At 53.8% G+C, this 16,684-nt stretch overlaps 1 protein-coding gene across 2 annotated transcripts in view; it reads left to right on the forward strand.

The window, feature by feature from the left end:
- Nucleotides 1–309: 309 nt before the first annotated feature.
- The window catches only part of PCSK6 (proprotein convertase subtilisin/kexin type 6), a 141,118-nt gene continuing 124,743 nt past the window's right edge, over nt 310–16,684 (forward strand). For both annotated transcript variants that reach the window (XM_058666558.1, XM_058666559.1), the window contains exon 1: nt 310–711. In XM_058666558.1, coding sequence (XP_058522541.1) covers nt 439–711 — 273 coding nt within the window. In that variant the 5' untranslated portion in view covers nt 310–438. The remainder of the gene's footprint in view (nt 712–16,684) is intronic.

A 16,684-nucleotide genomic window follows, 5' to 3' on the forward strand; every position in this document is an offset into this window, starting at 1 on the left:
TGGCCTGAGAGTCCCAGCTGGTGAGGACAGCGTCCCAGGTGCCTTACCTGAGGAGGACGCTAACCTACGGCATCTCCTCTGGAGAACGGGGTAGGAGGCGATAGGGGACTTACCTGAGATGCTCCGGGGCCGAAGCTGCCCCTTGGTGCCGTTCTGGGCCCGAGGACCCCATTATCCTGCGGAGGAGCAGCCCCGGCGGAGACCGTTCCAGGGCTCTCCTGCGGCGCGGTCGGCGCGGTCGGCGCAGCCGGCACCGGGCACAGGAGCGCGGGCCCAGGGGCGCCGCCGGCCGCGCAGGCGGGAACGCGCCGCGGCCGCTGCCTCCTCCCTCGCTCCCGCCCGCGGCGGCGGCGCTTCCCGGCGCGGAGCGGCTTTAAAAGGCGGCTCCCCACCCCCCGGCGCACTCGCCGCTCGGGCGCCGCGCGAGCTGCCGCTGCCATGCCTCCGCGCGCGCCGCCTGCGCCCGGGCCCCGACCGCCTCCCCGGGCCGCCGCCAAAGCCGCGGGCGCGGGGGACGCCGGCGGGCGCGGACTCCGGCCGCCGGCGCCGCGTCCCTGGCGCTGGCTGCTGCTGCTGGCGCTGCCTGCCGTCTGCTCCGCGCTGCCGCCGCCGCGACCCGTTTACACCAACCACTGGGCAGTGCAAGTGTTGGGCGGCCCGGCCGCGGCGGACCGCGTGGCCGCGGCGCACGGCTACCTCAACTTGGGCCAGGTGAGTGCGGCCGGCCCCGCGCGCCGCAAACTTTCCCGGCGCCGGCGGGCACGCGCAGGGGGCGCCGCGATCGCCCGCCGGGACCGCGGCCGCTCCTGGGCAGGCGTCCGGGATGGCTAGGCTCGCGCGATTTGGGGGTCCCCCCGCGAGCAGTTGCTGGGGAGCGCGGGCGCAGGACTCGGGCGGGGCGACCTTTCAGGCCTGGAGTACGGGCCGCAGCTTGCGGGCTGTGCAGCCGGGCCGGGCGCTCGGAAGTGTGGCCGTGGACGCTGGGTTCGGGCGCGCACACACACCTGCCGGGCGTGCTGCGGTGGGGAGCGTCTCCGGCGCCGCGCTCTGCCTACAGCGCTGTCCGGATGGGGCGCATTCTCGGGTCCGAGCGCCAGCTTCACCTCGACGCGCGGCCGCTGGCCTGGGTGACATGCGCGTGGCCCGGACTCGGGGACATCCGTGCTCTCTCCCTTGGCGGCGCTCGGGCAGGCTCCCAGGGACAGCACGGGACCCGGCAGCAGCCTTGTTGGTGAGGATAGGGACACAGTGTTCACAACCCTTCGGGGCATCTGGGGGATTGCTTCATTTTGGGGGCTTTTCTGAGGTTCAGCGGCAGCCTCCTGCCTCTGAACTGTGAGGTCTTGGGTAAGTCACTTGCTGGACTTACTCGGCTGTAGGGATGTGACTGTGCCTACTGTGTGCCTTGCAAAGTTGCGTGGCCGCTGTCGGACGTGATCATCCCTGGAGAACCAGGACCATACTCCCACCCATCAGCCCAGCCCCAAAGCTGCCAGTGAGCCAGGGACCAGCTGTGGGCACTCAGGAACACCACAGCAGGTGTTTAACCTGCTGCAGCTCCCCTGCCGGACGAGTCCCCTTGTGTGGCCACTGGAGAGGGGGTTCGGCAGGCTGAAGTGTGTTCCCTGCCCTGGGGGGTGGGGGGGACACTAAGTGCTGGGCCCTGGGCACTGGGTGAAGTGGCAGGAAGCGCCGTCTCGGGACTCACACTCAGTGCCAGACCGCGTTCAATTCAGTTGTAGCCTCATACAGTGTGCACTGTCGCCAGGGGTATTTCTGCAGCAACTGAGTGGGGTGGGGACGCGCTCACGTGTACCTTGCGGCCCTTGGAAGGGGTTGGTGTGTGTGTGTGTGGCAGAGGGCGCAGGGCGCGTGGTGATGAGGAGTCTGGTTTGTGACATACACTCCCGGAGTTTATCTAAAGGTGTGTAATCCCGTGTTTCATGTATATGTGAAATGTCGCAAGTTGAATGTGCACACACAGGGTTGTAAGCACTGGAGTCTTTTCAGGCGTTGTGATCTAAGGTTCTGCCTCTGGGTGGCTCCTTGTTTCTCTCTTGTACCTGAATCTCCACCAGCTGCTAGTGCAGTGAGGAGGCTGCTCCTGTTGGCGGAGGCCACCCCTCCTCCTGCCACACACATCTCCCCCTCCCCCAGGTGGCCCAGCAATTTGTCTTCTGCCCAAAGTCACTCTTGGAGTGCATGGGAAATTACAAAGGACCGGGTTTCTGGCGCCTGTAATTAAGTGAGCAGAAAGGAGCTAAAGTTGGGCTGTGGGTGCCTGGACATGGCAGGGGAGAGGCCAAGAAGGACAGTCCCCCCTCCCACAGCGCCCGCCCAGTCCCGGGGCCTGGGAAGTGAGAATGCCCAGCTTTTGTTTGTGCTGACCCTTTGAAGCCACTCCTAGGCTCACTGAGTAGTGTGGGTGTTTCTGTCTGTGTGCCTGGTTTTGTCTGGGTTGAGGGGTGGTTGGAAGGTTCCTCCCTGCCTGTGCTCCTGGCTCCTCCCTGAGCCATCCCTGGCCGGCTTCATGGAGGACCGAGTTGGGGTTGGGGAAGGGGACAGGCACGGTCTGGAAGGTGTGTGACCCTCAAGGGTGACCCAGAGTGCTGTGCCAACACCACTTTCTCCTTGCAGCTGATGTGGACAAGGCCTGGAAGCCCTCCCCACTCGCTGGGGACTCTTTAAATCTCCGAGCACCTCCATGCAGCCAGGGGCATCTGTGGCTCGGGAGTGAGATGTAGACACTGGCCGGAGGTGAGCCAGTGGAGGGGAGGCTGAGGGCGCAGCTCTCTGCCTGGGTCTCCTGCGGTCTGCCTTGACCTGCACGTCTTCGCCTCTGGAATTCTCGCTGCTTTCTAGTGACTGGCTTGATTGGTTTACTTTCTTGTACAGTGGACAAACTGATGCAGCTTTAGTGTGCTCCGGAGGTAATTGAGGTTGGTGGTGATGGAACGCTGGGTCCCTTTCGGAGGCTGAGAAAGGCTCTGATAAAAAAAATTATCGATCCTCAGGCACAAGTAAAATTGCCCCCTTTTGCTCCTCTAGTCCTTATTCCAGATAAGGCTTTTACAAAAGGGATCAAGATTTGGGGCATCAGATGTCATTATTACCAGATGACGTAACTACGCAGATGATCTGAGAGTAGCCAGAGATTAAAGATTAGAACTCAGAAGAAAAATAAATAAATAGGTTGTTTGATCTCCCATAGCTATCTGCACAACAGTCATATTTAAGGAAATAAGAGAAATTATAACTCATCCTCGTGTAAAAGCTATACGATACTTTGGAATAAATCTAAAACGTTGAAATGTGTATAGAGGAAATTATGAAGTATTTAAAAGAAGGATTGAAAGAAACAAGTCTGAATACAGAGAGATACATTAAGTTCATGTATGGGGGGGTGAGTACAGTAGTTACCTAATCTGTTAATTCAGTGGCATCTAGTTACCAGATTTTACATGCACTATGCGATCACACAGATCATTCTAGAATTCATCAGGCGAAGCACAGTGGAGAGGAGGGGTAGGGGTGTGGCACAGGAGTCCGGACAGCACCTGTGAGGTCCCGGCTCTGCTTCCACTCGGCACACCCACACCCACAGGAGACCAGGATGGAATTCCAGGCTCCTGGCTGTGGCCTCGCCCTGCCCCCAGAGCATGTGGGGAGTAAGCTAGGGAATGGGGGCTGTTTACCTCTCAAGGAAACACTGAAATAATTCTGAATGGAGGTGTGATCTGAGCAGTTTGGCATAGGTCCTGTGATGGTCTGGTCCTTGGGACAGTTGACACAGCCCCACGCCTGAGCAGGAACATGTGCGTGGAACCATGACTGATGGATGGGGAAGGAAAGGCCATTTGTGATACTGCGGGAAATGAACAAATTCCACACAGCTTTGCAGATCCATAGGAGGAGACCTTTATGACATAAAAGGTGCAAAGGGAGTACACAGTGGAAAGGATGGTCATGTGTGAAGGTAATGTATAAGTGAAGGTGACATTAACAGTTAAAAAGCAAGTCATAGCAGCCAGCATTGTGACGCAGCCCTTTGAGCCACTGCCTGTGATGCTGGCATGCCATTTGAGTGCCAGTTCGAGTCCTGGCTGCTCCACTTCCTATCTAATTCTCTGCTAATGTGCCTGGGAAAGCAGTAAAAGATGGCTCAAGTGCTTGGCCCTTTGTATCCCTTTGCAAGGCCGAGCACCTGGTGTCAGTCTGGCTCAACCCCAGCTGTTGATCATTTGGAGAGTGAACCAGTGGATGGAGATCTCTTCCTCTCTTCCTGTAACCCTTCTTTTCAAATACATGAGTAAACAAATCTGTTTTGAAAATCAAGTAGTACGTTGGCGAAAGGATTTATAACATGATCTATATCTATCATTAAGAAGAAGATACATGTCAGATAGAAAATGGGGATGTATACGCATGTATTTAATGAAGAGGAAGCCCTGGGGGGTGGGTGGCCCTCAGGGTCTGGACAGTCACCTCCTCGGTGGGCGCATGTGTTAGCCACCTCCAGGGAGGCGAGAGGAACAGGCTGAGAGAGGAGCTTTGTGCCTGGTGTGCGGTGTTCTCATTCATAACGCAAACCCCCAAGAGGAAGGAGCAAATGTTCCATGGCATGTGGAATTAAAGATGAGCTCGTTTTTGGTGCAAGGAATTTGGAATCCATACATATAGGGGTCTTCAAAAGGGTCATGAAGAACAGATACCTTGAAAGAACTGTCCTTAGATTTTGTAAGTTTTCTTTGCACCCAAAGCAGATGTTTGATTGCCTGTCCTATGAGCTGTCATCCGTAGGCAAGCCGACATTAGTAGCTGGTGACTCTGTGTCAGGTACTTCTGGCCACTCGAGGGTGATTTAAATTGTGTGGATGGTCTCCCACATGGATTCAGGGGCCCAAAGCTTGGGTCATCTTTCCTGCTTCCCTAGACCTTTTGTAGGGCGCTGGATTGGAAGTGGAGTAGCCAGGACTTCCAGTGTTCCCCATGTGGGATGTCGGTGTCACAGGCAGAAGGTTAACTTGCAATGGCCATGGTCCTGGCCCCAACACCATCTTCTTCAGAGGCTTGAATAGCCCAGGTCTTGCCTGAAGGGATTCCAGTAAACAGCTGTATATGTAGGGTACATGGAACATGCATTGTGCATTTTTCTTTATTTGTGTCTGAGTGTATTGCTCTGGATACATATACATACACAAAAGCATATATATATACATATATATGTATATACATATACACATATGTATATGTATATTTACATATATGTATATGTATACACACATATATACATATAGTAAGCTAGGGAATGGGGGGCTATATACATATGCATGCATATATTTATATATACAAACATGCAGCAAATGTGGAAAAGGGGATGCATGTTTTGCACACACAGCAGCACTGTGGTCCTTGGGGGTCCTGGACCGCCTGAAGCGCATCTGTTGCTGCACAGGTGCCTTTGGGTCCATCCCTGCGCTGGACTTCCAAGCTGGGCTAGTGCACTTGTTGGTGTTTGGCTGCAGGTCAGACAGCTCTTTAGACAGAGCCAGCCCCATGGCTCCCAACACTGCCCTTCCCCTCTGCCTGGCCCGTCTCCATGGCAGAGGGGGCCCTCCCTGCAACCTGTGTGTGTTGTTGTCTTTGACACTGAGGACCAAGAACAGCAATGAGCTGCTCTGTGCACATGAGCTCCCTGCAGCCCTGAGGTGCTCCCTACACACACCAGCTCCCTGCAGCCCCAAATGCTCCATGTACACATCAGCTCCCGGCAACCCCAAAAGTGCTACCCCCCCCACCAGTTTATGGCAGTCCAGAGGTGCTTCCTACACACACAGCTCGCAGCAGCCCCAAGGTACTCACTGCACACACACCAGCTCCCTGCCGCCCCGAGGTGCTCTGTGCTCACACCAGCTCCCTGCCGCCCCGAGGTGCTCTGTGAACACGCCAGCTCCCTGCCGCCCCGAGGTGCTCTGTGCACACGCCATCTCCCTGCCGCCCCGAGGTGCTCTGTGCACACGCCAGCTCCCTGCCGCCCCGAGGTGCTCTGTGCACACGCCATCTCCCTGCCGCCCCGAGGTGCTCTGTGCACACGCCAGCTCCCTGCCGCCCCGAGGTGCTCTGTGCTCACACCATCTCCCTGCCGCCCCGAGGTGCTCTGTGCTCACACCAGCTCCCTGCCGCCCCGAGGTGCTCTGTGCACACGCCAGCTCCCTGCCGCCCCGAGGTGCTCTGTGCTCACACCAGCTCCCTGCCGCCCCGAGGTGCTCTGTGCACACGCCAGCTCCCTGCCGCCCCGAGGTGCTCTGTGCTCACACCAGCTCCCTGCCGCCCCGAGGTGCTCTGTGCACACGCCAGCTCCCTGCCGCCCCGAGGTGCTCTGTGAACATGCCAGCTCCCTGCCGCCCCGAGGTGCTCTGTGCACATGCCAGCTCCCTGCAGTTCTGCGTCTGCGGCTGCTGGGAATGATGTTTATCTTAAGGGTGGCACTTAGACGCCGTGCCTCCCGTTGCATTTTTACTTTGCCTGGGGTATTGAGCTAATTTGTTGCTTCTGAGCCTGAACATAAAAAGGTGGGCAGGCTGCCAGGGCCCTAAAAGATCTGAGAGCCTTAAATGATGTTGAACTTGCCTTAAATAGTATTACTTAAAATAGCTGCAGAGTGGGCTGTCCCTGGCTCAGCTTCTCAGGTGGGTCTGTGGAATTCATTTGTGAGCCCAGGAGGGTTCCTGGGCAGCTGACAGCCTGCCTCTGCAGCGCACGGCAAGCTGATGCCTCTGGCAGGTCAACGTCCTGGGCCACAGCGTCTGAGGCTTAAAGAGCCCAAAACAGCAAGCCCCGATGTCCTGTCTCAGGTATTGGTTTCTGGCCTAAGGCTGTCTTGCTCTTGTGCTCTGAGCTGGGAGTCATGTGCACAGGAGTGGGACCTGGGGGATACAGAAAGCTCTTGGACTTGTGGAGTTTGTTGCACTCAACCTCCTGTTTGGCATCTCTGCTAGGTCACAGGTTTCAGTGAACAGCATTTTAGCTGAGTGGAAAGTGGAGCCCAAACTAGCCCCAGGCATGTGTGGTCGGGAAAATGCCACAGAGCAGCATCTGGGGGCACACCCAGGAGCAGGCCTGAACCGGCTAGTTTCTTTAATTCACAAGTCAGATGGGGCAAATTGGGAACTGGGAGCTGTGGCTGGGGTAGGGGAGCCTGCAGACCGTCCAGGTCACTTTCCGCCAGACACTGTGAGTGGTGTCAGGACCAATGCTGAGCCTTGGAGGAGCGTCCTGTGTCTCTGGGACTTGAGCCTCTGCATGGCTTGCCCCTCACATCCTCCTGGCACCTTGCGCACACACACAGCGCCCAAGATCCCTGTCTTCTTTCCGGATCCCTGTGTGCCTCCTGGCTCCTGTGACCGCATCTTGGCCAGGACACCCATCACCCCACATAAGGGCTCTTTCTTGCTTGTGGTCTCTCACACTAGCTCTGCCCTGAGGGGCTGCCAGGCCCACTTAATGGGGCTGAGGCCACAGGTCCAGTTAGGTCCAGTTAGGTCCTGAGAGCCCAGGGCCTGAGCCCACATTCTCCAATTCTCCTCCATTGGCCGTCACTGGGGCAGGTGTAGTTCTCAGACAAGGTGGAGCCTGTCCACGCTGCTGAGATGAGCAGGTGATTGGCGGGTGAGCCTGTGTGACCCTTCCCAGCTGCCGCTCTATCCTCTTCCCCCAGATGCACACACATGCATACACACCAGATAGCACTGGAGACACTCACACTCCTTAGCAGTGGAGAGATTGTCTTTCTTCTCCAAGGAAGAAAACAATCCCCCAACGTCCTCCAACCCTCCCAGCCACTTGAACCACCCCTTATCAATGGGGCTAATCATTTAAAAATATATATATTTTAGGAGCAAGCATTGTGGCATGGTGGGTAAAGCTGCCATCTGTGATACATCCCATACGGGTCCGAGTTTAAGGTTGGCATCTTGATATACATGAGTGCTACTTCTAATCCAGGCTGTCCTGCTTCTGATTCAGCTCCCAACCACAGAAGAAGGGTCAAGTGCTTGGGCTCCTGCATCCATGTAGGAGATCTAGAAGAACTTCCAGTCACCTGGCTTTGGGCTGGCTCAGCTTCAGCAGTTGTAACCACTTAGAGAGTGAACCAGCAGGTGGAAGACTTGTCTCTGTCTCTCCCTGTCTCTGTAACTCTTTCAAATAAATGAAGTAAATCTTTTCCATATAAATGATTAGTTATTTAATTAAAAGCCAGAGTTGCATAGAAAGAGGAACAGCTAGGGGGAGACTTTCCATATATTGTTTGGGTTCTTGGATGAGTCAGTCCTGAGCTGGCTTGCCCGGGGTCAGTTCCAACTGACCAGGCAGTCTGCAGCTGAGAGTCATGCATTTGTTCCCTTAGCTTAGCCAGAGCTTCTGGGAGGAAAGCAACAGGATGAAGTTCTATATGTACATTTGGTTCCCTGGCTTTCCCTCCATAATCCCCCTTGCCCTCTGGAGTTCCTGTGTGGGCTGGTCCCTGCGTGGGTGACCCATGGGTCCTGCCACACCTTTCCTGAACCTTCTGCTCTTGGGCATTGGGGGAGGTCTGGAGACCCCCTAGTGCCAGCCCCAGCACCCTCATCTTCCTCCAACCCCAGGCTGGTCTGTGAGGACAAGGATGAATGGCTCTCAGCTGTCTGGAGCCTTGTGTTCCGTGGGATGGGATTGGCAGCCTTGGGTTCCCATGGTAACCAGCCCATCAATGCCCTCAGTGTCGAGGCAGTGGCACTGTGGAGAGGAAGAAACGGTCTCATTGTCTACGCCTGAGTCTCTTGGGCACAAACAAACTGCGTTCCCCAGGGGCCCATAGCCTGGCGCGCTGTTCCGCTCCGCCTGGCCATGCACAACCCACCTGCTGGCCTGGGCCAGGAGGGGAAGTGGCCATCTGTGCCAGTCTGCCACCCTTCCTGGGGCCTCTGGAGTTTGCCCCTGATCCACATAGGCATGATGGGTTCCTCATCTTCTAAGTGGAAAGACATGGCCCACATGGACCAGCATTCCAGAGCTCCAAACATTGGTCACACTGTTGTCCCCAGGATGGGGACTGAGGGTGGCGTGGGGAGTTTCTGGTGTGGCCTCCTGGACTCCCCCTGCAGGCAAGTCCAGCAGGAACCACCTTGTCCCATGTGCTGGTTATTGCCAGACTACTCTCTCACAGGACAATCTGGGAAGACAGAAGACAGAGTTGGGGAGTAGATGGCCAGGGGCTGCCCTGTCGTCCCCTAAGGCTCCTCTGTCTGCAGGCCAGGCCTGGTGGGAGAAGGCTGTGTGTGTGTGTGTGTGTGTGTGTGTGTGTGTAGTCGAGGAATCACACGCCCACACCTGTTCTGCCTCTCCTTCTAATCTCTGTTCCCTGGGCTGCAAGCCAGGCCGTTACTCTGGTCCTGTAGCTCCCAGCTACACATCCCATGCAGCCTGTGTCCAGCTCCCCCTGTTGCCTCACCCGTGGCCACAGCCCTGGCTGTGCCTGCTCGCTTACCTCCTTCCATGCTGGCCTTGTTATTCTCTCTGTCCGCCCTCATGCGCTGTCTCCTATGCAACTAACCCATTGGTGGTAAAGAGCACAGAACCCATGCATACTCACCTTTTACTGCTCAGGTGTCGGTAGAGGCTGTGCAGTGTAGCGTGCTCCATCTGGTCTGCCTGGAGCCCTCTGCCTTGCCGCTGACCCCCATGGAAGGGCTTGGCTGTGGCACATGGACATGTCTGACTCCCCTGTTGACCATGGTCAAGCATGGTCAACGTCTTTGCCTTGCTGCTGTGTGGTTTCCCAAGCCCAGCCTAGTCCTGGTGTGTGCAAGGTTGAGTGAGGGCGAAACATCCAAGTTGCTTTTCTTTGTGGTTTTGTGGTTTCACTTGGTGATCCCCAGGGCATCAGCATGAGAGAATACTGATTTTGTTTTAGCCACTTCTGCGGCGGGATACTTTTATTTGTGATGATACTTTTCTCCTTAAAATATTTATTTATTTATTTATTTGTTTGTTTGTTTATTTATTTATTTATTTATTTGAAAGATAGCTTTATAATAGAGAGTGAAGGAGAGACAGAGAGGGGAGAGAGAGATCTTCCTCCATCCACTGGTTCATTCCCCAAATAGTTACAATGTCCAGAGTTGGGTTGGACAAAAGCCAGGAGCGAGGAGACTCTTCTGGGTCTCCCATGTGGATGCAGGGTCCCAAGAACTTGAGCCATCATGCGCTACTTTCCCAGGCCATTAACAGGGAACTGGATGGGAAGTGGAGCATCCAAGTGTTGAACCAGTGCCTGTGTGGGATGCCTGCATTGTAGGCAGCAGCTTAACTTGCTGCACCACAGTGCTGGCTCACCTCCCACAGCCCCAAAGTGTGACTTGTTGAGGACTCTCCCTTTGTGCAGAAAGCAAGCCAGTATCCTTGAGATGGTATCTGAGAGTCCCAAGGGCAGGAAGCCTCCCTGTGGACCCTCCCCTAGCCTACCTGAGTGAGCTACTGAGCTTCCCACCCCAGGGAGGAAGCGGAATCCACAGAGTTGAGCATCGGAGCCAGAAGTGGAGTCCCGGGAGAGGAGAGAACGGGGACCAAGCTTGCACAGAGGGCGGCCCAGACTGGTGATGATGCTGATGGCGTCGCTTGGTTTTTCTTAGCTCATACAGAAACATTGAGTATACAGAGAATTCCGGACACAGAGAAGAATAGAGACAAAAAAAATTGTCCCTAACCCCACCACCCAATCATCCCTCAACATTTTGGACTGTGTTCTTTTGGTATGTCAGGTGTGTGTATGGATATGAATTCCTACTCATGTGTGTACAAGGACACACACACGCTGTCTGCAAATAGGATTGTACAACTTTACAATTGGTCCCTCCCCAGTCGACAGCTAATGATGGTGTAATTTTTAATGGCTGCTGAGTATGCCCTTGCGTGGCTGATTCATAAATCACTTGATCTCTCCCTGACATGTAGGTCACAGGATGCCTTGTGACTCCCTGGGGAGGCGGAGGTGTTGCTGCTGGTCTGGACCATCAAGACCGTGCAGGGAGGTGACTCTGCTGCTGCCCTGGCACACCCTGTGCCCCTGCAGAGGCACCTGACCCACTTTCCTCGGCCTGGCAGACGTTTATGACTTGGTAACATGTGTGCCAATTAATCCGTAAGGCTTTCTTGAGCGGTTTTATTTTTTTAAGGTGACATGTCTCTCCTACTCCTCCAGCGTAAAGAATTCAGGCAGATATATAAGGAAGAAAAAGAAAAACCAACAAAACAAACCCTATCTCCTTCTTCCCCTTCTTGTGCCTTTTCAATGCTGGTGCTTAAAGATCTACTTCATTCTTTTTAAACAGCTTTAAATAGTTTTATAGCCTTTTTATGGATGCGGCATTTTGTTACACAGCTTATGAATGTTCCTTTGATTTGCCTGCAGTTTGTTTCCTATTACAAAGTGTTGCAGTGTTCACCCTCAGTGGTGCCTCTCTCTGCACACATATTGGAATTTCTTTAAGATGCATAATGGCTAATACCAACATGTGTAAGTGTGGACCTCAGGTATCTCTGTGGCCCTTGCGATGTGCCAGGCAATTTCCCCGGTGCTTACCCTGTATAAATTCATTTCATCTTCTTAGAAGCCCTATGATGCAAGTGCTGTTATTATAAGGAGACTAACACAGATAGGGACTAAGTAACTCATCCACGGGCACATAGCTTGTCCACGCTGGAGCCAGTGTTTGAACTGAGTTGGTCTGTCTCCAGGTGTTGGGGAACTGCGCGTTGGAGTGCAAAGACACGTGGGCCATGATGTTGGGCAGTGAGTGCGGCTCTCCAGGCAGGTGCTGTCAGACCATACCTGTCTGTCACTGAGACGGGGGTGGGGCACCCAATCCTGGGGGGAGCTGATGGATTGCCAGTTCTTGTAGGTGAGAAGGAGATCTGGTGGTTGTTTGATGTGGTTTTATTCTGATTACCATCAAAACGAAATATCTCCTTGTGTATTTATTAGTACCTTTCACTCTTTGAATTGCTTATTTCTGTTGTGTGTGTGTTTTCTCCAGATGGGTTGTTTGTCCTTTATCTGGGTGATTTGTAGGTGCTTGTCTCCATTGTGGGTGTTAATCCCTTACTTGAAATTATGTTACACAAAGTTACAGAAATTCTTGCCATCTGTCTGTGCTTTGAACTCCACTCACAGGGTTTGCCTGCTGGTTGTTGTTTTTGTTTTTTAAAGTAAAATCTGTGGTGCTATTTGTTTGCCAGGCTTTGGACTTGTCACATTGTGTCACCCAGAGAGGAACAAGACTAGGTACTCCCTGCAACCAAGGGAGAACTTAAGTGGACATTTAGGGGACACGTCCAGCATTCTCTAGTGGTGGGCTTGTGGTGCTTTAGAGCATTGGAGGAAGAATGGAGTTGATTTGTAGCTGGGAATAGGTGGGAAGGCTTTGAGACTTGAGGGCACCCTGTGTAGCTGGAGGCAGGAATAGAGAGGGAGTTGGTGTCTGGGCAGATGGGCCCTGAGTGAGTCTTGCTTAGAGTTTTCCAGAGGAGATGAGGAATCAACAGGAAGAGGTATGAGGTACCGGGGACCACCAGTGGCAGTAGCTGGCCCACCTTGGGCAGCAAGGAGAAGGGATCAAAAGATCCTAGCTGAGTACCATGGAAGGATGCAATTTCCTTCTGGTACCTTCCATCTGCTTACGGGTGTAGCTGGGGGCTAGAACTTCTCGGGGGTTGCTAGGAAAGGGGATGGAGGGCAAGTCAGCTCAGTGAGGTAAGGATGGGGTGGGAGCATCCCCAGGGATGCGAAGGCCTCAGTAAGGGTAATGTTAGCGGTAGGGGCACTCATGGGCTGGTGCTGTTATTCAGCAAATATTTATCGAAAGCCAAGGTGAAGCCTGGCACACATATGGTACAGGGCACTGAGCTATAAAGATGTGCTGGGAGGCAGGCCATGAGCCCCAGGAATGCCAGCCCAGCTGCCCATTTTAGTTTTCGATGTGTCTTCTCCAGGGTACAGAGAAGCCTGCGGTTTCGTGCCTATGTGGTCCCACGTGCCTGGGCCCATGCCTCCTTGTCCCAGCTGGAGTTTATTTAGGTGTGTGTGTCTGGGGACAGTTCTGAACACAGAAAAATAAGTCCATTTTTGGCCATGAGTGCACTCAACCGACATAGATCTCAGTCCTCTGCTGTGTTTTGTTTTGTGTTGTTTTTCCCTAAAACTTATGCAAAGTCCCAATGTGTGTTCCTGAAAGCCTAATGTCTATTAAAAAGAAAGAAAGGAAACTTTCTCTCCAGCTGTCAACTTAACCCTTTATGACTGAGTTTGAATGGTCTGCATGTACACAGCGCGTGCCCATCTCTGCTTTTCTTGTTGGTTCTGTCAGCCCCAGTACCAAGTGTACATGGACCAGCTTGGCCAGTCCCGGGCTTCCGTGGCCTTCCATCCTAGCATAAGGCATGGAAGCCCAAGGTGGGCAGTTCCCGCAGAGCGTCGTGTCCTGGTGTCAGATGAATTTGTCAGCACAGCCTCATGGGTGGGATGTCTCAAGGAGTGGGGTTTTCTACCGTGCTCTGATATCACGGTGGCAACAGTGATGACAAGCTGGCCCCATGCTCACGTGGCTGGTCAAGGGCAGGGATCAAAACAGAGGAATCTGTGTGTGGCCTGGCAGGTGCCTTCCACGCTGAGTGCATTTCTCTGCCTCTGTGTCAGGAGCTCCGTGCTGCAGAAACGCAGAGTCCGGCTGGTTTCTACTTCCCAGCACAGGGCTCCCTTCCTGAAGCGGGGCGCTCCCAGCACTTTGTACTTGCTCCGTGCCTGCGGCTGTACCAGCCTGTCTATATGCCAGGCGGCCCCCAGCCTCCTCCTGGGTATCCTCCAAGTACTGACCTCCTCTGTGAGTGTGTGGAGGGAGGCATCTGCCCATGGCCAGGTGCTGCCTTTGAGGGGTCTTTTTGCCCTTCCCCTCCACCCGCCCGAGGCCGAGGACAATTGTGGGTGCGCCTGCCCCTGTGCCTCTCTGCAGTGGCTGTGTTTGGTTTGGATCGTGTCGTCAGTCTGGGTGGATGAGATCACACGGCTGTAGGCTGGGCAGTGTTTCTGGCACGTATTGCTGAGAGAACGCATCTCTTCACACCTACTCCGTCCATCTGCCTGGAGATCTTTCGGGGTTGGGGGGCAGGTGGAGGTTAGCACGGAGCTCAGTCTGACTTGTGCATCTTGAACATTAGCCTTTCAACAGCAGATGACGGTCTGCCTGCCATGACCTGGCCTTCTCCATGCCATCAGGAGCCAGGCTGGGGCCTCCCCACCTGGCTGTGGGGCTTTGACAAGGGAATCAAGCCAACGAATACTGTCAGAGCGTGAACCAGGCTGCTTGTCGCCTGCTGATCTCTGATCAACCTGGGCTGCTGCCTCTCTGTGACGTTTTCTTCATCCTTCCTCTCTCTCTCTCCTCTGTCTTCTCTCTTCTCTCTTCTCTCTCTCTCTCTCTCTCTCTCTCTCTCTCTCTCTTTCTTGGAGGATAGAGAGTCTGTTGGGCCACTGAAGTTGTTGATCACATTGTAAGTTTCTGAGGTCTCTGTTTAGGTGAAGGGCTAGACAAATGCGATAGCCACGATGCCCGGCCTTGTGGATGTCCTAGAGATGTGATGCCTAGTGAGAGAAGCCTCGTGCAGGAGCTAGTGGATCCCTGTATGGACAAAGCCAATTGTGCCAAGTAAAGAACCCATCTGTATGTGGGGGAGAAGACTTGAGGGGTGACAGATGGGGGACTTTCTGGGGTAGGGCTGCCATCTGAATCCTGGTAGGGGCTTGGGCCATGCAAGTGCACGTATTTAACCAAAGCCCAATAAATGTATAATTTACATTTGCCCAGTTTGTTTTATGTAGATTTGACCTCAGAAGAAAGAAGCCTTTGTGTGTTTATGTAGCCGTGATAATGAAGTATTTAGAGGGAGTGTGTACTGGTTGGTGTGTTGTTCATGTCAGAAAGCACCAAACCCAAGGTGGATTGACAGGTGAGCAGGAGGGAAGAAATGTGGTGGGGGGATTTGGGGAACAGGTTCCCAGGACTCAGCCCCAATGTTCTCCCGGCTCTGCTAAGTGTGTCACAGTTTGCATAGCGAGGCATTGGGAAGCAAAGGTATCGGGGGTCGTGGCGGGGCTGGGATGGGTATTTGGGGGAATCTTGTGTCATCTTGGCCTCCTTCATTTATGCTTAGAGATGAGAATTCCATTCCTTAGGGGTTTAGTAGGGCAAACGATGTCATTGAAGAAGTGTTCATTGAATCTAGGTGAGGCGATGTGTGCCGTGGTGAGGCGTGTTCTGGGGTCACGTGAGTATCCCAGCCTCAGTGGGCAGTCTTCCAGGAGAAGGTACAGACAGACTCCCCAGAGTAAGTTTGAGTGGGTGCCCAGCGGGGCCCTGGGTGTCTGCGCAGCCCACCTGCACATCATTCCCTTGGTCTTACTCTGCCATCTTTTCCTGGTTTCAGGATCTGAGTTGGTATGGATTTGCTATAGAATTTCCAGTGTCTCTGGAGTGGTGTGATGGGAGGGAGGGACCTGCAGCCATTCTTACAGTGGCTACCTTGGACAGACATGGATGGGGTCCCCAGTTGGACCAGCCAAGAAGCCACGGGAGTCACATCCAACCCCGTCCTTGAAGAAGGGGCTTCGTGTGCTAGAGGCTGCTGGTCCATTTTGGGCATGCCTGAGAAGTGGGGTTAGGGAGGGGGAGAGAGAAGAATGAAGGCAGTATTCTAAGAAGCCGCTTTTATTTATAGATTCTCCTAATTCTATTAAACTGAGTGCTGGAGGGATGTGAAGCTTGGAACGCACAACGCATCACAGAAATGCAGGGATGTTTAGCTGTAAGAAGGGACAGTGGTAAGACGAGAAGAGGGTCTGCATTCCAAGAGGGAGATGTGGCATTTTGCAGAAAGCGCGTCATCTGAGAGCACCCAGTGCAGGGAACATGCATTAAAAAATAAGGGCCTAGTTCAGAGAGAACAGGGAGGTAGAGTACTTCATAATGAAAAGGAGTGAGTGTGAAGCTGACTCCAGGGGGAAAACAAATGTAGAGCTTACATTAATTACATGATAGGGACAAATAAATGGCATTGTTGGAAAAGCAAATAAAACCAATTAAATGCTTAATGTGCTTTGAGAGATGCTGACAAAATGAATTACATTAAATATGATAAAATATGTAAATAACCATAATCTGCCTCCTCAGCTGTGTCCAGGTTGGTTCCAGCAGCCAGCCCCAAGCTGGTGCCTCATGTTGTGCATGGCAAGGAACAATTTCTAACTCCTGGGATACCCTGGCGATGGGACAGAACACACGATGTATAGCCACTTAAAAGCTGGAATCCGGTGAGCACCTTAAAAAGGATTCACTAGAGAGGGAGAGAAACAGAAAGATCTTCCATCTGCTGGTCCACTCTCCAGATGACTGCAATGGCCAGAGCTAGGCTAGACCTGGGCCAGGAGCCATGAGCTTCTTCTGGGTCTCCCATGTGGGTTCAGGGGGCCAAGGATTAGGGCCATCTTTTGTTGCTTTCCCAGGCACATTAGCAGGAAGCTGGATCAGAAGTAGAGCAGCCAGGACTCGAGTTGGTCCCCATTTGGGATGCCAGCATTACAGACAGAGGCTTAGCA

This window comes from Ochotona princeps, chromosome 6 (genome assembly GCF_030435755.1).
Source record: "Ochotona princeps isolate mOchPri1 chromosome 6, mOchPri1.hap1, whole genome shotgun sequence".
Classification (NCBI taxonomy): domain Eukaryota; kingdom Metazoa; phylum Chordata; class Mammalia; order Lagomorpha; family Ochotonidae; genus Ochotona; species Ochotona princeps.